General features: G+C 45.6%; 1 protein-coding gene across 1 annotated transcript in view; it reads right to left on the minus strand.

Annotated features, from left to right (window-relative positions):
* Window positions 1–1,504: 1,504 nt before the first annotated feature.
* lmo7a (LIM domain 7a) overlaps window positions 1,505–27,088 on the minus strand; it is a 66,295-nt gene continuing 40,711 nt past the window's right edge. Inside the window, exons 10-34 of the mRNA XM_036539974.1 lie at window positions 26,754–27,056; window positions 26,099–26,392; window positions 25,504–25,659; window positions 24,320–25,036; window positions 22,311–22,340; window positions 20,834–20,948; window positions 19,701–19,840; window positions 18,505–19,336; window positions 17,701–17,988; window positions 17,145–17,259; window positions 16,138–16,299; window positions 14,932–15,032; window positions 14,378–14,441; window positions 13,985–14,044; window positions 12,730–12,755; window positions 11,292–11,399; window positions 10,498–10,587; window positions 9,401–9,639; window positions 8,277–8,332; window positions 7,538–7,696; window positions 6,848–7,055; window positions 5,970–6,227; window positions 3,705–3,813; window positions 2,732–2,834; window positions 1,505–2,204 (exon numbers count right to left, since the gene is read on the minus strand). Coding sequence (XP_036395867.1) covers window positions 2,182–2,204; window positions 2,732–2,834; window positions 3,705–3,813; window positions 5,970–6,227; window positions 6,848–7,055; window positions 7,538–7,696; window positions 8,277–8,332; window positions 9,401–9,639; window positions 10,498–10,587; window positions 11,292–11,399; window positions 12,730–12,755; window positions 13,985–14,044; window positions 14,378–14,441; window positions 14,932–15,032; window positions 16,138–16,299; window positions 17,145–17,259; window positions 17,701–17,988; window positions 18,505–19,336; window positions 19,701–19,840; window positions 20,834–20,948; window positions 22,311–22,340; window positions 24,320–25,036; window positions 25,504–25,659; window positions 26,099–26,392; window positions 26,754–27,056 — 4,756 coding nt within the window. The 3' untranslated portion in view covers window positions 1,505–2,181. The remainder of the gene's footprint in view (window positions 2,205–2,731; window positions 2,835–3,704; window positions 3,814–5,969; window positions 6,228–6,847; window positions 7,056–7,537; window positions 7,697–8,276; window positions 8,333–9,400; window positions 9,640–10,497; window positions 10,588–11,291; window positions 11,400–12,729; window positions 12,756–13,984; window positions 14,045–14,377; window positions 14,442–14,931; window positions 15,033–16,137; window positions 16,300–17,144; window positions 17,260–17,700; window positions 17,989–18,504; window positions 19,337–19,700; window positions 19,841–20,833; window positions 20,949–22,310; window positions 22,341–24,319; window positions 25,037–25,503; window positions 25,660–26,098; window positions 26,393–26,753; window positions 27,057–27,088) is intronic.

Consider the following 27,088-nt stretch of genomic DNA (forward strand, 5'->3'; position numbering starts at 1 on the left):
TTAGGAATTTGGTCAACATACTCCATTGGAAAGATAAAAAGGAATGGATTCATTGTCTTTGTGGTACATTCCCAAGATTCATTTAAAATTGTCACAGGACAGAGAGGTTTGTCATTCCACTGTCCGTTAATTGAAATTTACTGTGCTATCTGCCAGGAAATGGAAGAATTTGTCAGGAAAGATGTGTGTACCATTTGTTAGAAATCTTCCAGCAAAGTCTTCTCTACCAACATCCACTGAACGTGAGGTTTCCATGAAAATGCTTTTCAAATTATGGAATATTAGACACTATAAAAATATATATTGTCAACATTCCACATCATTTCTGGCACAGGGACGTCCACAGCAACACAGTTCAGGCTCTTGCGTTGCAGTGTCACATATTTTGGCTGGAGAGTTCCGGAAGGCGTCACACAGTACCGACTGAATTGGTCTTCAAGAACTTGGACTTGGCTTTCTCTTTAAAGGAAGCTGCCAAATTGTAATATGACTGTTTGTATATAATCTGTCAAGACTTACAAGAGTCATTTCTATACACATATGAAAACACTCCACTCAAAAAACTACATATCCTGTTTTTTCTCTCCACACTCATTTCTATAATTATAGCTGGAGATCAGGAAGCTAGATACGCACAGAAATAAAAGTGAACACAAGCCTTCCTGAGCACAGTATTACTGTTTGAGAGAGAATTTATGAACAACTGCAGTACTCCATGATGGCTGACTGTATGAGGCAGTGCCTGCATATCTCAAAATGTGCATGTAAAAATGTGGTTTATCATTACATTAGCCATCATAAAGCAATTATAAGGCACAACTGTTGTTTACAATTGCTTTATATAGTGGTTAAACCCTGCTCAAGATGATGTTCTGGATAAAGATTTTGTAAGGAAACACTTCGTGCTAAGTCTGCCCATCATCATTGCAACACAATTTCCAAAGAGGGCAGTGAACACAAAATAGAATGTAGTACTATGAAATGAGCTGACAGATCATCAGTTTGTAACACGTTCATATACATGCCACAGTATGTGGGGAAAAGTACAAGCATGAACCATCTATCATGTGATCCACATCCTGGACCAAGAAGGTAAACTGTTGAACTTACTGGTAAAAAAAAAAAAAAAAAAAAAAAAAAACAGTTGAATTGCTACTGAATTTCTGTTCTGGTCACTTTTTACACTAAAGAAATCCATACAAGGAAATTTTCACAATGATTTCCACAATGCAGGAGTGTCACTGAGCTTTCAAAGTAAAGAATACTGTACTGTACAAATCCAATATGGCAAGTATCTCAGTATGTTATATTAAGTGCTTCACAGCCAAATGAATTCCCATAATGCTTCAACACTATTTAGGAAGACCTAGTCACTCTTAAGTCTAACATGCTGTTTTATTCAAATTTTATTAAGTTAATGTGACACCCAAAAAGCCCAACATAGACACTTCAAAGACATGTAGATTTGGTAAATTTTATTTACAAACATTAACAAAATCCAGTTTGCTTCAATATCATATGCGATGTTGCCTTCTTATTTATTGGCAAAAGACACTTCCTTCGCAGAAAACTTTGCTCCCAAAATGCATCAAATGAATTACCTCCACAACAAAAGAAATAAGTGCTTTCTAACCATTCGTGTCAGCCTTAAATATATATTTTTACCGTATATTATTATAACCACCTTTTACCATCACAAAAAGGCACATTTTTGATATACTGTAACAAAGAAATATATTAGACAAGAAACAAGCTTTATATGGGAAAGAACTGGATAAGGGCCCTGGGGAAAAGGAAATGATAAAATACTTTAATATGAACAATTTAACAGTGCTACTCTGAAAATCTGTCATACCAGCTGGAAGTCCCCAGAATTATTTCATGACAAGACATATATAGTGTATGTGTTTCTGATAAAACATCGATGACATACAAACACATGCACATCCCTTATATTCTGTACAGGCAATTTGTTGTATTCTCGTATAAACATATCACCCTATTAAATCTCACCCTCTTGGAAAGGGAAAGTGGAAAATGTAAATTATACAATCAGGGCCTGCAGAATCATAACCTCTATACTCTTTTAGTGAAGATCCACAACTGTGTGCTCACAGTTGCAGTGATCAGAGATTTCTGTCATTGACAGCCTTTTCCTTAATCTGCTGTGATGCTGACAGGTCACATGGCGGTGGGCTGTCCGGCTAAAGGCAAAAGAAATAGCATTACAACATAGCAAGGGCTAACACTGACCCTTAAACCAGCCTTGCTGCATTTCTGCTGAGATCACATGAAGTCTCTACACGGTTTTAACTAATTTAAAGGCCATTAAGAGCTATCCTCAAGCAACATATCTGTAGTTTGCCTTACAGTCATTTTACATCTCAGACAAATATTTTATGCAAGGTCTGAAGAAAAAGGTGAGAATGAACCCCAGGGAAAGTGTTTAGTTGGACGTATAAAGTACATGTGTAGCCTTGGTAAATGAATGAACACAACCTTACACCTTTCCTGGAATTTACTTTTGTCTTTGAACCATCCTAGGTTCCTTAAGACAAAATATTAACCTATCCATGAATTTCTTGTTACTGACCCATTGCTTTTTACCAGATTGACCCTGGTATACAACAAACAGTCCACAAAAGGGCTACAAACACGTTAATCACATTCTGAGTTCATAGTTTATTCTTTAAGTTATGTGTTAAGATGTAATGTGTGATGCTCTGCTCACTTTTGAATCGGATGTAGCAGGAGTTGCAGTAGAGCTGTCGGTTCCGTATTCTGACCTCCGCTCCCGACTCCGATCCTCCGAGGTCAGCCTTGCAGTCAATGCACTGGAACAGGAAGGGAGGGGAAGCACAGTGAGCAGTGTGCTGCCCCCTCCACCCCAAAACCTCCGTAGGAAGGAGAAGACCCTGCGAGCCCAGAGCTAAAGTACCAGCCATGAGACGAAATACGGACTGAAGAAATTACCCACAAGCCAGCAGGGTTAGACAGAGCCAGAGACAGACACCAGGACGAACAAGGAGCCATTCCCACAAGAGCTGAAACCTTTAAGAGCAGGGAGAGGCTGGGCCTGTAGAAAGACACCAGCCATGATACCGGTAGAAGTTGTGAGGTAAAAGTTGTGAGGTAAAAGGACTGAGGACTGCAGTTTGGCACTGGCATGGCCTGGGTAATGCGAGGAGCTGATCACACGCGCTACCATAAAACACCATGGCACCTCCTGGAAACCACTTCTTCCCATCAGCCTTTGAGGCCAATCATCTGAATCTTAAGCAATGCCAACACACCCTCTAATTCAGTCTCAGAATTCTATCCAAATTCTGAACACACCTCATTTCCATTTATGTTCACAGTTGAGTTCTGACACATTATCTGTTAAATTCATGTGGAAACTATTTCCTGTTCTAATGACTCAGTACACACTATCATGCTCTTTGGTCATTTAGATGCTCTTCTTGCTTTAAAAAGACATTTAAAATCTTGTAGGCAGTGGATGAAGGATTAACAGGGCACATGAATATGAGATATGAGTTTCCATGGCTTTATGGCACCGCGTGGATCCCGATCATGGCAGCAATTGGGTTAGTGTCAATGCGAGAAAAACGATCCCGATCACACCGCAGACAGACTGGAGCCGATTCCCTCGAGTTGCTGGCGGTGGTGGCAGAGACAGAGACTGTGACGGTCCTTGCTCTCACCTTAAAGCAACCCAAATGATAACAGAGCCCCAGGGACTCGATGATCATGGCCGCCCCCTTGCCCAGCGGCGTGTCGCAGAACGTGCAGATTTTCTTCCCGCTGACTGACCTGGGATTACAGAATGGAACGCTGGCGTGACTGGAAGAGCTACAGACCAAGAGCCTGCTTCAGCGGAGCCTCTCCCCCACAGACAGAGGAGAGACTTCCAAAGAAGGAAGCGCACTGAGGAGAAAAACATCTAACACTGAGCCCAGAGAGAGAGGCACCCAGTCCCCTGATGGGCAAAATAAGAACCAAATATGATTATACATCAGTAATGAGTATAAATAGAAGCAGATCTCTGCAGAGGAGGGACATGGGCTACTGCTGAATACATACTTTATCTACTGTGTTGCCATGAGCAACAATGTTAATTGAATGCAGTACTACACATTATATATATATATATATGCATATGTGTATTCATGGCTGTGCACATCTATACTTGTGTGCTGCCAAGCTGTCACCTTTGAGTGTTCTCCCACCCCCAACAAGAAGAAAGCTTTGTTCCTAGTGTAATCTACCTATATTTGCAAAGGCAGAAAACCAAAGTAAGGAAATATAATCATTTCCTTTTTTAACAAACATTTTTTTAGCTTTGTTACCTTTACAAAGAAAATCATCATCATAACCACATCTCCCACGTTGAGCTGTTCAGTACCACAGAAATGATCAGAAACTGGTTCCAGAAGTAATTATAGAAATGAACAATATCCACTGGAAAAAAAAATAAAAATAGGACAAACCTAACTAAACATATAAAACGGTATCCTTAAGAGAAAGAGGAAGGTCATATTGAAATGTAATTCCAAAGAGGACATAACTGAATAAACATCAGTTCTTTTCCTAAAAGTGCACTCTCAATATATCTGCAACTGTTCTGACAATGCAGTCATTAATCCATTCATCAAATGACATCATCTAAGTAAAGCCACAGTAATTACAAAGCAATTAGCAACAGAAATGCTTATCTAAAAGGACAGGGAAAGTGGTTAAGTTAATGAACGATACAGATTTTTTTTTCTGTTGTTGGCGACCCTGCCATCTACTAGACAACATGATTTACTCCAGTGACCTAGCAATCTAGATGGATTACTACTATAAGAAGTTTGCTCCCTAACTAGCTGGCTAGCCAGCTAGCAAACTATAGATATATAAAGCACGCCTAATTTTTCCAATATTAGTTACCCTTTTTAAATGTTAAACCTAATGGCAACAGAATTTTTAAAACTTCCACATCGTGCATCAGTACACTGTGCCCACTGCTGCTTATTCTGGATGTGCATACACCTTTCATACTCATTTGGGAAAGGATTAACAGGGGCAAGATGATTCTGCAATGGGCCTGTTCCAAAGGGCAGAAGGCACTCTTGTGGCAGTCACGTTTCTTTCTTTTAAATAATAAATAAATAAATAAATAAAGATCTTTATTGTCCACCAGGGTGGAAATTTTCCTTTGGCTCACCAATACATATAAGACAGGTCAAAGGCATTTAAAACATACAACTTAAAACATAGTCAATAATAAATACACTAAAACACAATCCATAAAAAAAACACTGTCCATTTCTGTGGCTAGCATGTCTTAAATTCCAGTTGTATTTAGAATATCTACTGCACATGGGACAAATGACTTTTTAAAGACAGCTTTAGTCGCCAGTGGGACTCTATAGCGCTTACCAGAGTGCAAGAGCTCGAACTGACTAAAAAGAGGATGGGAGCTGTCTGCCACAATACTCTTGGCTTTATTCAATGTCCTCTCTCTGTACAGTTGGCTCAGTTGTTTTTGAGGTTTGCCAACCGTCTTAGTGGCCATTGACACAATTTTGTTCAGTTTGTTCTTTGATCTGCAGGCCAGCTGGTTGTACCATGTATCATATCTAACAGCCATTAGCAGCAATGTTAATGAACTAATTGTGTGGTAAGCGAAACACAGACGTGGTCCTGCAGGTTGAAGGATTGGCCCTGATGGTACGCTATAATGTGACAGAGGGCAGAACACTGAGCAGTATCTCTGTGTACGGATAAGGAAAGCTGTCTTGAAAGTTGTGCTGTTTACTTCCCCTATTAAATTTGTCATTTTTGCACAGGTTCTCATACAATCTCACACCCGTGCATTTTGATCTTAAAATGTGTACATGGTGTGCAACACGCCTACGTGCTGGCAGGTCTGCTTTGGTGGGAAGTAGAGAAACACAGATTGAAGGTCTCTGATTGGGCTGTACCTGCCGCGCTGCTGGGATGAGGGTGCGGGGTCCTCGTTCTGAGAGGCGGGCGGGGTTGGGGAGGTGGAGGTGGGAGGGGCCCACGAGCCCTGCCTCAAGGAGCTCGTGGTGAGGGCGGTGGTGGAGGCAGAGCGTGTGTAGCCCCAGGAGGGGGCGGAGCCGGAAGCGGAGAGGGGTCGGCTGTAGGAGGGAAGACCGGAAGACCAAGAGGGCTGGCTCCAGGGGCGATCACTGTCGAGGTTATCCAGAGACTCGCCTCTGCAAGCAAGCAAGCAAGCCAGCGGATTAGATTTACTGGAAATGGCCTGAAAGTAACACTCATTACTTTTCTCATATTCCAGTTTTATTGTTGCTATGGTTAGCATTTTAGCTGTTATTTCCAGCATTGTTGCAACGTTGGTGTTTCCAAGCTCGGCTACTTCCTATTTCTCCATGGCTGAGGGTCATGGGCCTTTACCCTAGAGAAAGGGTCAGAAGACAGGGCTAGGAATCCAGACAGGACATCGAGGAGAACCCGGAGGGAGACAACCAGAGAACAGAGGAGCAAGAGCCCCTACACGAGGTCACATTGGTCACAAATAGATACAGAACAGAATCAGAGGATAGCGGGCGCCACAGGGACCCTGATGATACCCCACAAACGGTGAAAAAGAGTTGCAGAGGAAAGACAGTCTCAGGGTTAAAGAGCTAAAGATCAGGAAGTAAGCAGAAGCAGAATACACTGTACGTAATTATCAGTAAGATGAAGTATTTACCCCCACTATCTCTCTCTGCTGTGATCGTGAGTCCTAATCAGTGTAAGCTGACTCCTCCTACTTCCTGGGCTTTAACTACAGTAATTGGCTGATTACTGTACACTAAGCAGGTCACAGACTGACCTCCTCAGGGGGGGGCCCACGCTGGCGGCCTCCTTGGTGACACTGGTGCTGCGCTGGCGGATCCAGCTGCTGTCCGTCAGCAGCGGAGTCTTCTTCTTCATCTCTTCCAGGATCTGCTTGCGTTCCTGCTCCGCAAGGGAGGCCGGCTGGCCGCTCTTCTTCTGAGAGTCCCGGCTCCAGGAGACCTCGCCCACACTGCTGCTCACCACTGGGACCAATCAGAGGACATGGTCACACTCGGTCACCCCCACCCCCTCCCGCCTGAGGATGACCCCAACCTGTCTCCCCAAAAGCAAATGTCTCTGGCCGGAACAGCAATCACCGAAGTTATCAATTAAGATATGCTAGAAAGACACAAGGCCATCAATGTGCCTGAAATGCAAGCAATGAGTCATTTATCAATGCTAACTAAATCAGACACAAGTCAATTCATAAATGTGCCTGAAATCAGAAAAGTGCAAATTAAATTGCTTGCAAAGATATTATCACTGATATTAAACAATTAAAGGAATTAAAAAAATTAAGCAAATTAGCTCATTTTAACTGACTGGTAACCAGGATTATTTGATTGATTCAGATGGTTGGTTCCGATTGGCTGTGGAGCACATTAGATTGGCGGACTCGATTGATTGGCTGGGCAGGTAAATGGCAGCGGCTGATTGGTTGCAGCGATCAGAGGGCCACGCCCACCTCTCTCTGGATGCCTGTATTTCATGGCATTGAGGATGTTTCTCCTCTCGGCCTCCAGCTCGGATGCTGCCTGCAGCCTCTGGGCCTTCACGCTTTTCTTTCTCCTCAACTCCTCTTCCAGAAGCCACTGGGCAATGCCCCCATGTCTTTTGGGCACACCTGGGCACAGCCGCACACATGCACTCTCACACAGCCCTACTGATCCCATGTTCGCACACAGCACAATGCACTGCAGGCCCTCTTTTCAGGCTTTTCACACAGTGAGGGGCATGATCTTTCACTGCTTTCAAATGATCTCCCTTACAATACAGTCCTCGAGAATATACCATAAATTACAGCTGGAAACAAAAAGGGTAGAGGTTTCCCTACACTTCCCCACATTTTTCATTTCTCAGATTGAACTTGAATTGATCCTGTAAACAAAGCACAAGTTCAGTGTGACCATCATGTGGCCGAATGCTACACTGAGTCACAGATTAGTGACTCAGCTCAGTTCATGCTTTTAGCTCATCCATCCATCCAAGGATCAGTGGACCAGCTCAGGTTTTGTGCAAGCTTTGTCTCCAAGTTATACACCTAATATGGGCACACTGCAGTTTTTTGCTGGGTTCAGACTGAACCTGAACTGAAAAGGCAGAAGTAAATATAGGAACATTTTTAAAGGCAACATTGACTTGACTTTCACTTTAAAAGTCGAAGACTATGAACAGAATACTAACAAAAAAACAAAAAGACTAACCTCTTTCCTCCGGTTTGTCAGCTTCATCAAGCTCTGGAGTAGATTTGGATTTTGCCCTGTGAACCACAAACAAAACTTCAGGAAATTCAAGTGCTTGATTTATGAAAGTATCCAGTATGTGGATGGGGCAGGATTTTGCAAATAAGAGAAAAAATAGCTTTGACTGGAACACAAGCACTTTCTGGATGAAAAGATGATTTAGTGATTTCATTTAATGTCAGTCCTGGGTGAATTAACTTAATTAAAAACGAGAATCATCATTCTGTGTTTCTGACATAGAAACCTATCATTCCAACATAGAATCATCATTATATGCTTTAAAGGTGAAGAGACTTGGTGAAATGTAGTCTCACTAGGCCTCAGTCCAGCAGGGCTTGAAGCTGTTCTAGAGCAGGGTAGAAGGGATGTTAATGGCTAACGCAGCATTGCACACGCTGAGGAAAGCACTGCCATACTGACCTGTCTGAACGGGATATCTCAGGGAGAATTTTGGCAAACCCATAGGACTCCCCCGCCCTACGAAGCAGCAGCAGGGAGAAGGGCACAGAGAAGCAGGAGTTCACAGCAGGCAAATGTTAACAGGAAGGACAGACAGACTGACTGTTAGCCACGGAGGAACTAGTGCGCAAAGCTGCTAAGGTGTTAGTGCTGCTGGTAAATGTTAGAGTCTACAGCAGGCAGTACCCTCTGCAACAGAGAGAATGATATGGCAGGATATCCTAGATGTCACCCTTTAAAGGCAATTTCTCCACCTGCATAGGCCCGGATGACCTCATTTTAAAGTGTTAACCCTGCTTCCAACTAGAATGGCCACATTTATCTGCAACCTACCACTATAAATGGGAACAAACTAACCAAACCTAACTGTTAGCCGTGTCTTTGAATTGTATTTACACTGCAGAATTTATTTTCATCTTATGGACAGGTAATGTTATGTTATGTACGCAGACATTAATTTAGCAGATGCTCTTATCTAGAGCAACTTCCGGCACAATATAACATAAGTGTATCCAGTGGGATGCATATCTGATACATATTATAATTTTTTCTAAAGGGGCTCTGTACTTGGGAGGCCTCAGGTTTGGCCTTGTCCCACTGGGCCTGGCACTGTGCCTCTCTCTCACCATTGCTCCTGGACCATCTCCTGCTCCCGGCGTTGCTCTTCCGCGGCCTGCTGGCGCCTCTTCCTCTCCTCCTCCTCCTCCTCCTCCTCGCGCATCCTCTGCAGTCTGAGCTCCTCCTGCGCCCTCCTCTGCCTCTCCTGCTCCTGGCGCTGGAGCGCTTCCTGCCTCTCCCGCCTCTTCCTCTCCTCCAGCTCTGCCTCCCGCCGCTCCTCTTCCTCGTCCCGCGGAGGGGGCGCGGCCTGGCTCAGAGAGGACAGGGGGTGAGTGAGGATTGAGGATGCCAGCGTGTGCATCTGTGGTTTTCTGCTCCTTTGAGCCATGTGTGGGGGGAGATTCTCATCCCATCCCAAAGGCTTTCCTTATAAAGACAATAATATTTCGTATTCATGCGGCAGGGCAATTTATACTTGCTTTCCCATGGAATATGGTCTATTATTGCATAAAATTACAAACTTAATTCCAAACTCAAAATGTGTGTAATGCCAACCACTTCCAAATTCTTAATACAGTCCACTAGTTAATCATCTATATTCATTTACACCTGCGCATAAGAAAACGTGGCGACAAAATATTATTGGGTATTCCTCAAAAGCTGTGATTCATTCTTTATAGAAATGCAAAAAAGGTCAAACTGTGTAGCTAAATGATTTGAGGTAATTATGTAATTAAGAAAGGTTGCTGGAGCAGAAAAGCAGCTTGCTCACAGCCCTAGAAGAGTTTTACACTCCTGCACCTAAACTGTGTATTAAGATCAAATGCCATGAAAGTGCATTAGCTACATAACAACATTCCATTCAAGTAAAAAAAAATGTCTCTCATGGGCACTGACGCACAGAGAAGAATGATGGAAAAGCCACTCTCTTCCAGTTTAACATCTGGCGAATTCCACTGGGACGCAGCAGACAGGATAGAATCAGGAAAATAGAAGCATTCCAAGCTATTAGGCTGGACTTGTGCACACTGACGTAAAGTCCAGACCAAAACAAAATGCTAAGTGCTAATACGTTATTTGTGGAAATGTATGACCACCAGCTGGGGCTGAATGAATACACTCATTTTTCGAGGAGATGAGAATCCCATGCAGGCAGCAGCCTCACCTCCTGCTGCCGCCTGGACTCCTTCATTGCCTCCTCTTGCGCGCGACGCCACTCCTCCTCCAGCTTCTCCTGGTCGCGCTTGTACTTCTCCTGCTCACAGACAGAGGGGGCCATCGCAAGCCAGGAAATGTGGGTCAGATTAGTGTGAAAGGAGCTGGCAGGGGTGTCGGATTACGCTAGCTGTGCTACATTCTTGGGCGGTTTTGTCAAATTGCAGTTTGTTCTTTCATGGCAAAGCAGAGGGAGCTGATCAAACAAATAAGAGAAATTGCTTTGGTTGCAATTACTTTGGAGCTCATCGTCATTTCCTGGTGCCTTTGATCTTCAGTCCAACATCAGAAACAATTCCATTGGTATGTTGGTTTGATTATTTTTGACAGCTCAAAAATATATCACCTGAAATGGATACTTGCCTTGAGGGAGAAGCTATTTTCAGACAATAACACCCTCAGCACAGCACATTGATAGTAAGCTTTATCACAGTAAATCAGAAGTTCTCCGGATTTTTTTCTAACTATCTCTCTGAAGGTCACTGAACTGAAGTCAGCTGGGTAGGTATTGAGTGTATCTAGCAAATTAAATAATTAGGACAATTAAGCCAGTGCGGGAATTTTCCAAAGAGATTACCACATTACGCACAGCTGTTCTGCAGGAACTAGGCTAGAGACGACTGATCCACAGCTCTAAAAATAGGCTTTGGAATCTGAGCCCTTTCACAGGCATTGGAGGAAAACTGATGAAATGACGTGAAATATTTTGGTGTATGAGAGCACCAGTGACATCTCCATTTTCACCTGTAGGAGGCGCTCCTGCTCCCTCTGCCATTTCTCCTGTCGCCGGCGCTCATCTTCAGGATCCCACGACCAGCGGTTAGACGTGGTGCCGATGGAAGGGACCGGCAGCTAACGGGAGCGAGAATGGTTACATGACTTTCTGACTCCAGAGAGTGGCTACATTATTACATTACATTATTGTCATTTAGCAGACTCTCATACCTAGTGCAAGGGCTATAGTTGCACACATTATCCATTTATACAGGTGGATATTTACTGAGGAAATTGCAGGTTAAGCACCTTGCTCAAGGGTACAGCAGCAGTGCCCAAGCGGGCAATCGAACTAGCAACTTTTTAGTTATGAGTCCTGTTCCTTTACCACTATGCTACACAGCCATGAAGAATGTTGCATGACTTTCTGACTCTGTACACGCCTAATTGTTGAATGTTATGGTGCACCTAGAGGTTTTACTGTTATGATTATCCATTTACATAACAGCAAGGACTCAAAACTATCTAAAAGTCCCTGGAACTCATTAAACAATGAGTTTTTAGGAAACTGTCAGACTGAACATACAACACTGAGCGACTACAAAGTATGGGCCATAAAGAAACACTTTCCGTGCATCAAGGACTCTTTAGCACAGAATCCTCAGTTCCTTTTAAGAAGACTGAGGTGCTGAACATCCTCCTGTATTCTAATCACAAAAATAGTGTTCAATTCTATTATCAAAAGCCACACACCTGGGACTCTGCAACACAATGATACACCGTTCTGCATTGTCAGTTCCGTTAATTCATTTTTTTCCCCAGCACAGAGCAGCTGAAATTAATTACTCCTGCAGTGCATCCTCAGTAAGCCCTCCAGGGGGTGGGGTGTGGGGAATCATGCATTGCCACACTCTTCAGTACAGCACTATAAACTTGAAAGTAATATTGCTGGCAGGCCCAGTATTAAAAAGCAACACCCTGTTTATTTCAAATTAGAAATTCAAATGAATAACATTCTGAAACGGTTGACTGCTGTCATCACACAATTGTGGGAAAAATTAGGCAAACAAAGTAGTTCCTCACATTTATGTAGCAGAATGCAAGCACAATAACCCATAATTTCAGCTTATTTGTCTCAACACTGATAGCTCTTGTAAATAATGAACACTGCAATCTCCAAGAGGGTACTGCCTGCTACTCCCGTGCACAGAGAGTGGTTTAACTCTCTGAGACCACAAAACATGGTTAAAATACAACTGATGGCCACCAGCACATTGAGTGCAAGCTCACCAGGCTGCTGCTGACATGTTTGCTAGGGAACACCGAAAGGCATTCCATCCATACAAAAAGAATTATAAAAATGAGCAAAAACACAAGTATTGCAGATTAGAGAACATGTGATGTTGGCATGTGAATTAACACACAGGAGCTTGCAGAAATGATGAAATGATGGATGGTCTTCACTTACATCTGATATGGCAGACTCTGAACCTCCTAGAAAGCAAGAGAAGGTAGAAGAAATCAGCGCACTGTTTGTGACGCCCGCCATCAAAATCTCCAAATACACCTGCCTGTATGTCCAACAGAAAGCCCTGCAGTTCAAATACTGTTCAAATCAAGTCTGCATTATGTGTCTATTTCAGATTCCAGGTTGGTAAACTGACTGGAAACTTGATTTGAACATATATCGCTAGCAACTGCTGCACTTGCACATTAAAATATTTAAATATTTAACCCTGGCACTCGTTAATCCCCACATTCAAAGCTAATTTGCCAAACAACAAAAGAGTCATGCATCAACTGTCCAGATTGCTTCACAGCAACATGCAAAGAGGAAAACCAATATGCTGTAAAGTATAAATATGCAAACTACAAAACGCAACCAGATGGAAAGACACACCAGTCACTGAAAACATACTGCAACATGCAGAAGCGCTGGCCATTAGTATGCGGAGTAAAGGCCAGGGACATGCCCAGCACAGCATGCAAAGTGAAGAAGGTCTTGCACAATCTACACACCATATCAACATACCACATGTACGTGACAGACACATCCATGTGAGTCTAACCTGGCATATTAATTCAACCGCCTCTGCTTCTCCAAGTCAGAGTGAACGGAGGTGGACAGAACATCAGAATGACTACATATGTTGCTATGGTTTCAGACACGCCGTCCAGTAGAATGTTCAGAACTGTGGTATATGTTCCCACTAACAAAAGTATCTGTCCCCCTTTTGCCTGTCTAACCTACAGTACATTCATGTTAAAACAGGGATAATTTCCTTTAAAAGTATCACAAGTAGATGCAGTGTCTGACCAAACACATTTAATAATTTTGTCTGTGACTGAACACAACATACAAAATGAAGTGATGTGGTGTATAAAACCACAAGGAGAGCTTTCTTTAGCCCTCCGAACTCTACGATCATGTGATGAAACACCTACATGCAACACCTATGCATGTCTTGCTATATAAAGACGGCGTGTCGTTACTGTGGGTGACAGTGTAGCACTGCACACGTGACCCTTTACCACAGAGGTAGACCAGCGAACTGAACACAAGCCCTGCGGACCCTGAAGGGAGAACAGATGCATTACGTTGCTAGGTTACGTAAGAGGGCGGCAAGAGATGGAGGTTGTAGAGCCCAGCACCAGATAGAGCCCAGCCGGAGGCAGAGAAAAGCTCGCCATCATCGGTGTTCACCTGTACCCCCAGTCTTTACCTTGCTGCTCAAAAAACTCTGATCTCCTTTTTAAGTTTTTCAAAGAAATGGGCTCAGATTCTACACGAGAGATAAAGACATGGGAACAGAGAGGGACAGGAAATATGAGGAAGACAGGATGAGTCTACATGTCGCATTCAACTTAAACATCAACACAAGTCATTTCAGAACACTACTAGGCACTCATGATTTTTTTTTTTTTTTTTTTCAAATTTCTGTCTCTCAGATCAATAATGCTGATCAAATTCACACCACAGAACCGGCTGGCAAATAAACCAAGCATAGCCACCAAACAAATTTTAATTACATGTGCAAGGGAAACATTCGTTCTCATTTCTCATTCATGTTAATGCAGGCGGAGCGGAACACTGCTCTTGGCGCAATGCTAATTACCTTTGGTTTTCTCGGCCACGGGCTCATCACGGAAACCACCGTTCATGCCTTTAGATGCCAGATCCTGCAAAAGGGAGACCACACTCTGCACATTTACTAAAGAATTCTATACAATACACTTATAAACCGCCGACTTTTTAAGATCAAGGGGAGACAAGGAGAATAAAATACTATTAGAACTGGCTAGTTGATTGTGTGCTATGATGTGATTCCTAGCTATAGTTGAATTTTCCATATTGTGGAATGCATATTGGGGATGCTATATTCTTTGTTGTTGTTCGCTTGACCTCTGAGAGGTTGAATTAAAAAAATGACCAGATGTACTAAATTAAGTATAAAACAGGAACAGATGTAGTGTAGTATAGTACAGTATAGAATAGTATCATTTAGTACAGTACATAAATCTCAGGCCACAGTCTTTTGGAGGAATACTGGATAGAGTACTTCTATCCATTCAAACATGGAATTTAATGATTTGCAACAAGTCAACCACTGTCACATTATAATGACATCTGTGAATGTGATTCGTCTGTTGGTTTCCATTGGGTACTCACATTTGTAGGCTGGCTGCTGGTATTGGCTTTTTTCACAGTGGTTTCCAAGGGTGGCTGGGGAGTAAGTTCCCTGCAGGCATTGATGTACTTTTCAGGGGGACCTACAAGTGTTGGATCCATACTTGTCAGATTGATGGTCTTACGGCTTTTATATGGTAGGGAAGGTAGGTCTCTGTCCCAGTCTGAGTGACGCATGATGATGGCATAAAAACATCAGTTTCAAAGAGACACTGTTGGCCCCAATAATGGGGAATGCACGTTAGCGACACGCAAGTGCAAGGCAGAGAAGCCGTAGCTACAGTGCTACCATGGTTACTAGAGTAGTGGAGTGGGGACGACAGACAGACCACCTTCCCCAGCCATGCATGCTACATCTGACTAGACAACACCAGCTTTACCAACAGGATTACCCACACTGCAATGCTTCAAGCCTAACTGGTTGTAAATTTGAACACTTAGCCAGACATACGCTGTTTATGATACGACAATATTTCATTCAACATCTATATCACAGCCCTCCACTATTGGGCATGATCAGCCAGTGTGAGAGCAGTAATCTTGTTGGTAAAGATATACTCCAAAAGTACCACATCCTAACACCAGTTAAACTAAAATGGACCATATACAAATCTGAGAAACCAAGTTAATCCCGCGAAATACACACAGGTTAGAAAGACATGTTACCACCGCGGGGACCGACAGATGTCAGCAAACGGACACCCACATAATGATGAAAGGGTCACCAGGACACAGGGACACAATCCTTTCCAATTGCCTTCACTACAGTTCACCAGTGAGTTTCAAGAGTCACATGAAGTAAAGCAAAGAACATGCCACCTCAAAGCTTAAACATCTTCAACAGAATTAGATACTCCTCTAAGTACGGAGTAGGATCATTACAGAGGCTCTTTTAATTCAGAAAGTCTAAGTTAGATCCACACTGGGCCATAGCCAACTGGTTTCCAAATTCTTGTACTTGGACATAACCAATACTTCACCACATTTTTGCACAATGGTTTTCAGAGCATGTCCATGGATTCACAGCTCTGGGCTTCCCATCTTATGCATTTGATAGCACTTCCTCCTGGTGACGGTTTCATCTGGATATGCTCTGCATGTATGTATGGATGTATGGATGTAAGGGCTCGTGTAGAGAACAGGCTACAGAGCGTTCGCGAGGACCGCAGGCGAGCTCAGCTGACTTACGGTTCTTCCCGTGCCGGCGGATGTCCATCACCAGGCAGCCCTCCTGCAGGGCGGCGTCCATGCTGCCCTTCCACTGCTCGTAGCTCATCTCCGACACCCTGCGCCCGCTCACCGCCAGGACCTCATCGCCCACCTGCAGCTGGCACTGCTCCGCTGGGCTGCCTGCACGCCCACACACCAATCAGACCGCAACCGCCGGTCAGGACACGCCCACACAGGAGCCAGGAACGGTTACACGTTCTAATTGTGCCATTTAACACAGAGCCCGTGTGTGTGTGTGTGGAGTATCTCACTCGATAACCCCTCACTCCAACATACTCATCTACACAACAGATCTTTAAAGCGTATTTCTATTTCCTGCAACTTGCAACATGTCATCGGACTGCAATTTCTGAATACTATTTCAGTATTTCCAAGAAAGCATGTTCACCAGATATGCCCCTGACAGCACGTGTCCTACATAGGCATGTGCTGTAAGGAGGCAGCAGAGGGAGCCCACTGGAGAGGAGCATGTGAATTCTGATCATTCCTGCCACATATCTACCATTGAAATATCTGAAATAATTGGTGATGAGGTGGTACATTACGGGCGCTGGTAGGTTTATTCTGAGCTGAAGTTGGACTGAATGGATACTGAGCATGTTTTGAGGAATTGTTCTTTAACCCTTCCTACAGGGAAAGGAAAATGTTTGTCCTTTTGTGTTAAACATCCATGGGTGTCTCAGTAAGCAAGCGCATTCCAGCATCCAGAATTCCACTTTATTATTGCCTAGATATCATAGGGAATTGTGACCAGTATGTTATTCTCATGAAAGTTCTGTAACTACATTGTTATACTTTTATATTGTCATATTATATGTTGTACTTTTATGCTATTGACATCAGTTCAAAAGAACAAATGTACAAATAGAGATTCTCCATCGAACATGTACAGCTGGGAGAGAACATTAACATTTCTTACACGGTGTCATACAAGACCAAGCATTGCAGACTCAAAAGAGGGTCACCTGGCTGAATGGATTTCACAAAGGCACCAGTAGAGTCCCAGTTGGTCTGGAAGCCAAAGTCCCGACTGCTGTTCGGCTTCTGGTTCAGGCTGATCCTCATGTCACTGTAGCACTCCTGAAATGACAGAAGGTGACACCTCAGGATCCAGTGTCACTTGTTTCCTGTGGAAAACTGATCCACTCATCGTGCTAAAAGACTATGGGAGACCGAGCACTATAAATGTTCACAGAACCTTCCCTCGCATGGTCTTCACTGTTAAACAGGTATCTACTCATGGCCAGATTATGTAACACAAGACCTATAGCATAAAACATGCAATCCAGACCTATTGATCTTTTTGCCCATTCTAAAAATCTGGAGTTTGGTGGCAACAAATTCCTTATGTGTGTTGTGCTATAATGATCCAAGAGATGAAATGTGTCTTGTAAGTGTCTGCTTAAAAGCAGTGATCCAATTGCTCTCATCAGATCACATAATCTGGTGCATTTTATAACATGTTGGAAATACCTGGCATGAGAGCTCAGGATGGACTGAAAGGATGGACTGGTCACTCACCTGCACAGATTCACTCTCCAGGGCAGTGCTGGGGATGGACGCCGGCTTTGGCCCATCATCGCTGGACTGGGGAACAGACAGTGGGGCTGGTGAGGCTGGTTTCACATCCTCCTGCTGCTGCTGCTGTTCCTCCTCCTCGTCCTCCTCCTCTTCGTCCTCATTGCTGCTCTGTGCAGAGCTGCCCTGGGAGCGAGCCTCGTCCTCAGTCATGAACTGGCTGTAGCGGCTGGGGGCGGCCGGCTTCTGGGAATCAGTCTCACCGTTGAAGCGCTTGTATGAGTCGTCCAGCTGCAAAGAACAACAAAAAAAACTGTCCGTCTTTCCTCTGGGTATCGCTGAGAGAGTCCCTTGGGGGGGGCAGGGACAAACTGTTCTGGGATCCCAATGTCCACCTGAGGTTCATAAGTGTTGAAAGGATAACTTGGCAATAATCTCACTCTAAAACAGCAACACATGCGAAGTGCACGTAATCTGACTGCTCGTACAAATAGTTATATGAAGACTACTGACAGAGTACTACCCAAGCACATGGAGAACCTACCCAACAAATTCACCTCCAAGTTCCTCAATAAGCACTGCACTTAAAGGAGAGAGGATGAGAGTGTCCCGAGCTAACTGTGTAAGTGGTAAGTTGTACTGTGCGTCGGGCTGTTTCATTATTCACGAGAGCTGTAAACAGATCAGCTGGCACCAGGTAACTTAAGGTCTTCACGTGGAATGCAGCGTGCAGCAACATCCCACCCACGTGTGTTTGTGATTTGAGAGCTGCCTGAGCGAGAACCTTACCCAAGCAGAGCTACTCACCGTGTATGCTCTGGGCAGGGAGGAGATCCGGGTGGACTGGGTCCCAAAGGGCCTGGGTGTAACTACAGAGGTGAGGCGCGCGCTATCCGGTCTCTGGTAGCTCCTGGGGAGGGAGGCAGAAATTCGAGATACCCCTGGTTTTGTATCCGTTGAATTGTATCTGTAGGAAACGCTGGAGCTCTGGTCCTCCACCACCCTGCTGAAGGGACTCTTGAATTCAGGAGCTTTGATGATGGGAGCAGCCGGGCTCTCCTCTGTCTTGCTTGTGCTGGTTGGGCCAGCGAGGCCGACGCTGGTCGAGGCAGGGAGAGTGCTGCTGAACCGGTTGGTGGGAGTGGTGCTGGTGAGGCCCTCGAGGGCAGCGATGCTCTGGTTTTTCAGGGCGGTGCTGGTCTCGTCTTTGAGCACAGTGCTGGTCCAGTCATGTTCCTTGCTGTCAGTGGATTCAGGCTGAACAGTGCTGGTCCGGTCAGGCTCCTTGGTGTGATTTGGTTCGGACTGAACAGTGCTAGACCGGTCAAGCTCCTTGGTGTCAGGGGGCTGCACAGTGCTGGTCTTAGAGGGTAATGGAGAGGCAGCCCTCTGGGTGGTGGTGGTGGTGGTGGTGGTGCTGTCGGTCTCCGGCACTGTGGGGAGGCCCTTGTCCTCCGGCACAGATGCTGCAGACGGAGCTGCAGCTCGCTCTGCAGAGATGTAGGGGGTGTCCACCGTGTAGCTGCGGGCCAGCAGAGTTCGGGTGCGGGGTTGGGGCAGGGGCGCAGACGGGGGCTCGGAGAACACGTCCATACTGGCGGAAAAGGCATTGCTTTCCCTGCCTTGCTCTCTGCTTTCCCTGGGGAGTGAAACACGGGAGGAAAGGGGTGTGAGTAAGCACTAAAATATCAGATTACACTTTCACCTGAGGCAGGGGGGACAAATAGTGGAGTGATCATTCAGAGTTGCAGCACTTTCTCTGAGAAACCAGCAGGAATTAACACACACACACACACACTCGCATATGACTTTCAATTATGAGCAGAAAAAAACATCCATTCATTTTTGAGAAAGTAACATGCTGTATGCAAAAGAGTAGGGTTTTCTGTTCCCTGTGAAAAGGTTCACCTTGGCTCTTTTCACTCACACACCATTCTGCAGTTCAATGAAATGCATGGCTTTTTCAAAGATTTGCACAGAGACGGCGCCGGGTGCGACTTTACCTCTCCTTCTGCATCTCTTTGAAGGTCTTGGACCTCCTGCTGCTCCCGGAGGTCATGAGCTCAATCTGCTCCCGCTCCTCCTTCTTCTTCATGATGTCGGAGTTGACGCTGCGGCGGCGGTTCTTCCACTTGGTGAGGTCCTGGGGACGAAGGAAAAGAGAGCTTAGCCTCCATGCCGCCAGCCCCGACGCCCGCTCGGAAATGGGCAGCCAGAGGACCTCTTTCGCAGGTGTCCTACTTCTGTCTGCTCCACACCTCCAGTCCCGTGTGAATTGGGTCCTTATCGTGACCTAATTTAGGCTTTAAGACAGAGCCTGACAGCAGGGCACAATGAATGCCTACAGCCTTAGAAGATAGATAGCCAGATAGATAGCCATCTGATAAGCTGGGATTCATTTACGGTTACTAAGCCAGACTGATGCTGTAACTCTGTCCATTTTAGGGTAGGTTTATGGGAAGGTTCTTTTTAAAGTGTTTTTAGGTTCATGTGAAGGTTCTAATTCTAGGGAAGGGACCTCCTTAAAAGAAAGTGGGCTTGGGCTGGTGCGTTGGCCTTCAGATGGCTGTTTATTTTCAGGCCTACACTTTGTCCCCTGGCAGAACACCAGGAGCAAGGGTTCCCCTTTCCCTGGGGAAACATGGGCATTTTGTTCTGTTTATCTGAAACATGCTGTTTATTTCCCTGCCATGTATACCGTATCAAAAGGGAATTAATCTATGTGGCAGAAATGCAGCATTATTTCCCAGGGATATCAAATCCAGACCATTGCATTCTATTGGACATTTTCACACAGCCATCTGATATTTGCTTTCTAGGCCGAAACAAACTCAAAAATGTCAATCCCCAATTAGAGTGCATTGGGACCACCTCCAGGAGTCTATCAGATCAATATCACAAGTTAACTTTAGGTAGGGCTTGAATAGTGTTATGCTCACACTCACTGGTCTGGTTGTTAGCCTGGTCTGACACTGTTGTTTATTCAACTTGAATAGATACACTTATGTTCTGCTGTGCTGGAAGTCGCTCTGGATAAGAGCATTTGCTAACTCTCCTTCCACCAGAGATTTCCTCTGGCCTCAGTCACCCCCCCCCTCCCTCCCCCCAAGGCGGCCATAACGGCAGACACACTCACATCCTGCCACTTGTCCTCGTTCTCCTTCACCTGGGAGCGGATCTTCTGCAGCTCCTCATAGCGCACCTGCCGGAGCACCGCTGGATCCACAGGGATGTCACTCATGGACTTGCTCCTGTAAAGACAGTGAGCGGACGTCACAGGCTAATCTTGCAGAGCAGCGCCCCCTTTCTTCTGGTGGTGCACTTACACATGAGCATATGCCAAAATCAGCACCCATCGTAAAGGAGTCAGGCCACCTCCTTTAGACAGGGATGATCTTGCCAGTAGATGAGCGAAAACTCTCTGTTCAGCAGAAGCAGACCAGCTGCCTGGCCTGTCCAGGCACTTCCTTATAACTGAGCTCTGTATCCTACATGTATCTGCTGCACTACAGCACCGAATGACATCCATGCCCACATTCAATCTAAATGCAGAGCTCTGCCTTTAACTTTGAGAAATTAATTTACGCATTAATTTAAGCATGAAAACCACTGAAGAAAAAGCAGACATTTAGGTCATAATTGTGGCCTGAATGTTTTTCTATCATTGCATTAATACATCCACTAACCATTGAGGGCACCTTAATTAAAGTAAGTATTCACTGCCATCTAAAGAACACAGTATCTAGTGTGGTAACTACAGCTTCTGCTTTTGTCTTGGAGAGCACTGTGCCTCTAATTCTGTAGCATGGGGGCTGTTCAAACTGTAAATTCTGGCATTCATATTTGCAGTGCAGCAGAGAACATTCAGATAAGGAAGTTTCTGAATTCTAACAAACCAGCGGCTTGCTTTTGAAATGTGAACACATTATTAAATATTAACCAAATGGCACAAAAAAGACAGCGCAAACAGAGAATGTTTTCAGGCTTTTTCAGCCAAGCATAAATATACATAAACATGTCAAACGCAGCTTAGCAAAATATGCCGAGACAGGATAAAAATGCGCTGCAGCGGACAATGTGTTACACGTTAGCCATCCGATAAGCGCACAAACAGAAAAAAAAAACTGAAAAACAAACTAACAAACAAACAAGTAGTTAGGTGGCAACAGCACTTTCAGCTTTAGTCTTTTTCAGAGGTAAACTTACCTTCTGTGGAGAAACACAACAATTAATCAAGCTGCTGGGTACCCATAACCATCTCCTGAGGCCGATGTGCTTCTGTTCTTACACAACACGTTTTACTTTGATATTATTATTGGATGGATTACACAGCGAGAACATGGTTGCTAGAGTTTGTTTTTCTGCTGTAACAGTGGCGTACGCCTCCCCCCCCTGCCCCCACGTCCCCCCCACATCCCCCCCCGGGATTCACACTGCAAAATACACAGCCACGTGCGCACCAGCAGTCAGCAGTGAGCGAGCCAGCCAGCCAGCGGATCTAAACAAAATGCACAGGCAGCAGGGCAGAGCGGACGCAGACGGACGCAGAGCTGCGCGCAAAAAAAAAAAAAAACACAAACGCTTGGCCTTCCAGGACCGGAGATCAAACTCACCCGTCGTAACCTGAGCGCTTCTGGAGCAGTCTAGGAGACCAAAGAGAACCACAGACAAACCAGGTCACATTCGGGGTGGCCGAGCGCCTTTGCTTTCGTTTGGATCAGTGGTTGGTTGGATTAGAGCGGTCACAAAAGGAGGGGTGTTTGCCCAGTGTGGGGCAGGGTCAATGGCATCTCGTCATGATTAGTACCTTAGTAAAGAGTCAGGCGTCACTCCAAGCAAACATAACAACAGCAGCACCAGGCACTCCTGACTGGGTTTCACATTCCTTTTGATGAACACCTTTGTGTGTGTGTGAGTGGCAGCCATCACACCTCCGAGGCACACTGTGCAGATGGATGGGTGTTCACACGCAGTGTGTGTTTGACAACAACACTTGGAGGTGCAGACAACAATAGGCAAACTGGATCTAACTTGGATGCCACTGTACTTCTTAACCTCTCACAACCACTGGTAGATGCATCTGTATACGGTAAATGCCTTTGCTTTTAACTGACTGAGTGACAGTAAAAGAATAATTCAAATGCGCTTGTTGAGAAATAACTGTTGCGAAACCAGCCCTCAATAGTCAGCTACCCCAGAGTGTTAACACTGCCATCAGCCAACAATCCCAGGCATGATGCAAAAAACTGAACTCATAACACGGCTCCAGCTTCACTGAGCATACTGCCATCTCCCATGACGCATGTGTCTATCTAACCCTGGTTGGTATGGTTACAGTGACCGCAGGATCAAAAGGGCGGGTTTAAGGTGTTACTATGGACATCTATAAATAAAAACAGGCTGGTAACAACCTTCACATAAACACATGGCAGTGGGGAATTTCAACCAGCAGTATAACATGCCATGTACATACACAAGAAGCAATCCATGCCTAACACTTGGCTCAGGTACTGATACGAGCCCCCTGACAGCGGAGCTTCAGTTACACATGGATATTAGTCACCCTTAAAGCTTGCATCACTTCTTTGGTGTTGCATTCCTGTCTTTTCAAGTATGTGTGAATTCTCCTTTGCAGAGGAGGGAACATGAAGACCATCCCGTTTGAATGTAGGTGCAACTCTGAGAGGCAGCCTTCTCCAAAAGCATTTATCACACATGCCAACTGCTTTCAAGCCCGTTCCATTTTTATTAAGCACTAGTACAATTTTAACTCATGTCACAGGCAAAGTTCATCCTTATGCAGAAAAAAAAGAAAAATAAAAACAAAACAACAACACAAAAAAAAAACATTTCGTTCGATCTGATGATCAACAAATGTTTTCACGCTATTTTGGGCATGGCAGAAACTAAAGTTCCCATGTATTTCTTTCATAAATAGTATGTTAAATAAATTATGGATAGTATCATAGCATTCACTGTATGCAAAGCCTGTCTCTTCCTCACAGAGATGAGGCTGGCTACAGACAGCCTACAAAATCCCTGTGGAAAGAGCTTTGTCCAGGTTCAGGAATTATAAACAGCAGCAAACTATTGCACACTCATGTTGTGCCTCTCTACCACCATTTATCCCCTCATTAAAACTAACATGGTAAGTTAATTAAACTTACTGGAGAACTAAAGTTAAACTAACATGGGGGGCTCTTAACTGGTAAATTCATTGTTAGTATTTAGTGTTATATAGGAGTTATTCAGATTCTACTGAGGTTGACCGTTGGAAGCAAAGTTTGGTTGTTTTTATCACCATGACGGTGTAACAGTGAGTTATGGTACGCAAGATAGTCTACCACCTCCCACCGCCTTTGAAACACTTAAAAAGTGAAAAGATATAAACCTGGTTTTTGTAGACCTTTGACTGTAAAGTCCATCATTCATAAACTGCATATGCTGCATGCAATTTAAGGCACTCCAATATCAGACGTTAAAGCATGAAGTAGAAATTCTTTGGTTTAATCACGCATGGAATAATAATTTTTAAAAAATCATATCAAGACAACCTGGAGAGTGAGAGAACGAAAAGACGCGGATGCAGAGCCAGCCATTCCTTAGAGTTCAAAAACCTAACCTCTCCACCATCAGCCTCTTCTTGTATCTCAGACGGCTCGCCTCCCGGATGGCCTGCCACTTGAGCATGTCCCCCTCACTGCAGGAGGAGGGAACGGAGGGGGCGAAGGGTGGACCCGCCCCTTGGCGAGGCCCCGCCCCAAACTTCCTGAGCAGCATGTCATCAGTTTTAGGATGCCCCTCCCTCTTCCCGCCTCCTCCGGCCTCCTCTTCTGGAGTTGGGGGGCAGGGCGAGCACAGCAGCCTGTCTCGGAGTTTGGCGGGCAGGGCCCAGGGTTCGGGGATGGGCACAGCATTGTAAGTGTCGGGATCGCCAGAGAGAGGCCGTTTCTCTTTGCCGGTGCTGACCTTTCGAAAGAGCACGTCGTCTCTCTGAACGTCCGGGACGACGGGCTTGCCCCGTCTGGGCTGTGTGACGATGGTGAAGCCAGGCTCCGCAGCCGGACAGGGGCCCGTGCCGCCCTCCGGTTTCAAGCTGACGAGATCCACGCAGCTGTGGAAGGCCTTGGTTCGGCGGGCGAACATGTCGTCGTTCTCCAGGTCAGGGAGGATGTCATAGGAGTCGTGAGCGTGCAGGGGCCCTAGATAGGGACCACTCTTGCACCTAACGAGTCTGGGGCCGGCCGAGGGGTCGGGCCTAGCCGCGCCCTCTCGGGGGTGCTCTGAGTGAGGGAGGTCTGTGTACGGCTGTGAGACCGTGTGTGGTTGCGTGCAAGTGCTGAAGGAGGGCAACAGGAGAGAAGAGCAGAAAAGCGTTTTAAGTGCAGGTAAAGCAGAAAACCAGAGCAGAGCCAAGGAGAGAGAGGTTCAAAGATTTAGAAGAAAAAAGCCTTTGGTGTCATTTATGCATAACGATAGCTTTAAAATCCTTACTTCAAAATTAAAGCATTTTATTTTAAAAGCTTAGCATGTCGTGGCACGCATAGTACATATATATGGTACACATATGTACTGAGGTATGTCAAAAGTATCTGCAACATCCCTTTTTGTCAAAGCACTATATATTTACATGTTACCATTGTCAGACTGTATTCTATTCATCCAAGTCATGGACCAGAAAAGTGCTCGTTAGAGAATATTAGTTCAATACTATCATAAGATTAGAGTGTGCCGGGGTCAGCTCTACAGTAGCTGTGTTTTTAGGAGGGCTCTCCTGTCCTTTCATGATCGTGTAGCGGTATCGACCTTTGAGCCACGGGGGGTTGGGGGTGGGCGGAGCCTTCAGGAGCGTGTGGGTGACTAGTTGGCTTGTCAGACTGTGCCGGGGGAGGTGACGAAGGTGCGAGCCAGGGACTGACATCGCAGTCCGAGTCCTCGGACGACGAGCCCGACTTCTTTTGGCTACAGCCAGGAGACAGGGTGGACAGACAAAGGTGCAGAGAAGGGAAAGAGAGAGAGAAAGAGGGGGATCAGAGGAAGGGGGGAAGAGGAGAAGAGAGACAAGCCATGCCTGACTGCAATACTAAACCACCAGAAGGGAAAACAGTATGAGCAAAAGTGAGCATAAGAGATTAGAATTACATGCATTCACCGAACCATAAAAGAATACAATCCCTCACCAAGGCGGCATACACAGATCTGAGAACACCCTTACTGAGAGGTAAATTAAGAGATGTAGGGCATTTAAGCATTGATTTACAGAACAGGTGAGGACAGAGGAGAGTGATGAGGGGCTATCATGCAGGTGTGTGCTGATTATTTGAGATGTGTGCATTGGGTTTGGTGTGGCTGTGTAATGACTGATGGATACCCCCTATTCCCTCCCTGACTCAGGACAAACCTGAAGCCCTGAATCTTCTTGTACCAAGGCCGGCGCTGGGAGCCCAGCTTGATCTTGTGCACGTGCACGTCCTCCTCGGGAGTCCAGAACTTGGGCAGGAACTTATCGTAGGGCACGTTCATGGAGGCCTGCAGGCTCAGGCCCACCTTGCGCGTGTAGAGGTCGTCCTGAACGGGGTCGGCGTAGCCCGTTTCGCTGTCGTCCTCCTCAGAGTCCTCGTACAGCTCCCTCAGCAGGATGTCCCGCGCAACGTCCTCCCGTGCCCTGCCGGGCTGCGGGGGCGGCGACGCGCGGCTGCTCGGGAGACAGCCGACTGTGTGAGCGACAGCGCCTTCCCCACGCACACACACGCACTCCAAGCACAGAGCAACGAACCCAACGCATGCCCTCTAAACACAATCTCCAGGAGGAGCACACAGTTAGTGGAAGGCACAACAGAACCAAAAAAAAAACCAAAGGCTCTGTGGTAGTAACAGGGTACCAGTGGGAAACTAAATGGTATTTTCCCTATCTGGGACTCTGGTAAAATTACACAGAGAACAAATAAAAGTAAACCAACCAACCGAGTTACGGGCAGCACAGAATGTAAAGAACTGAGGGCTCTCTGTAAGGCAGTAAGGTAAACACAAGCGCGCGTCTCTGGCAGGTGTCTGACCTGGGGGAGGCCAGCGTCTGCCGTGGAGCATTAGAGACAGCGACCAACGGCCGGGGGGCTCTCGTGACTGGTCCCGCCTCCAGCGGGCTCATGGGGAGGGCGAAGTTGGGCGGAACCACGGGGGAGGGGCTGCGGAACCTGCGGCTGGCCAAGTCGTCCAGCACCAGGTCTGGGTCCGGCCGGTCGGCGTCCGAGTCGCTCTCACTGTCGTACTCGTACGGCCACTGCGGCCAGGCTGCCTGCGGGGTACTCTGTGGGCCATGCCCATTCTGAGGGGAGGGGTCTGTACCAGTCCCGCCTCCACTGAGACCAACGACCAACAGCAGTCAACAACC

Source organism: Megalops cyprinoides, chromosome 11 (assembly GCF_013368585.1).
Source record: "Megalops cyprinoides isolate fMegCyp1 chromosome 11, fMegCyp1.pri, whole genome shotgun sequence".
NCBI classification, from domain to species: domain Eukaryota; kingdom Metazoa; phylum Chordata; class Actinopteri; order Elopiformes; family Megalopidae; genus Megalops; species Megalops cyprinoides.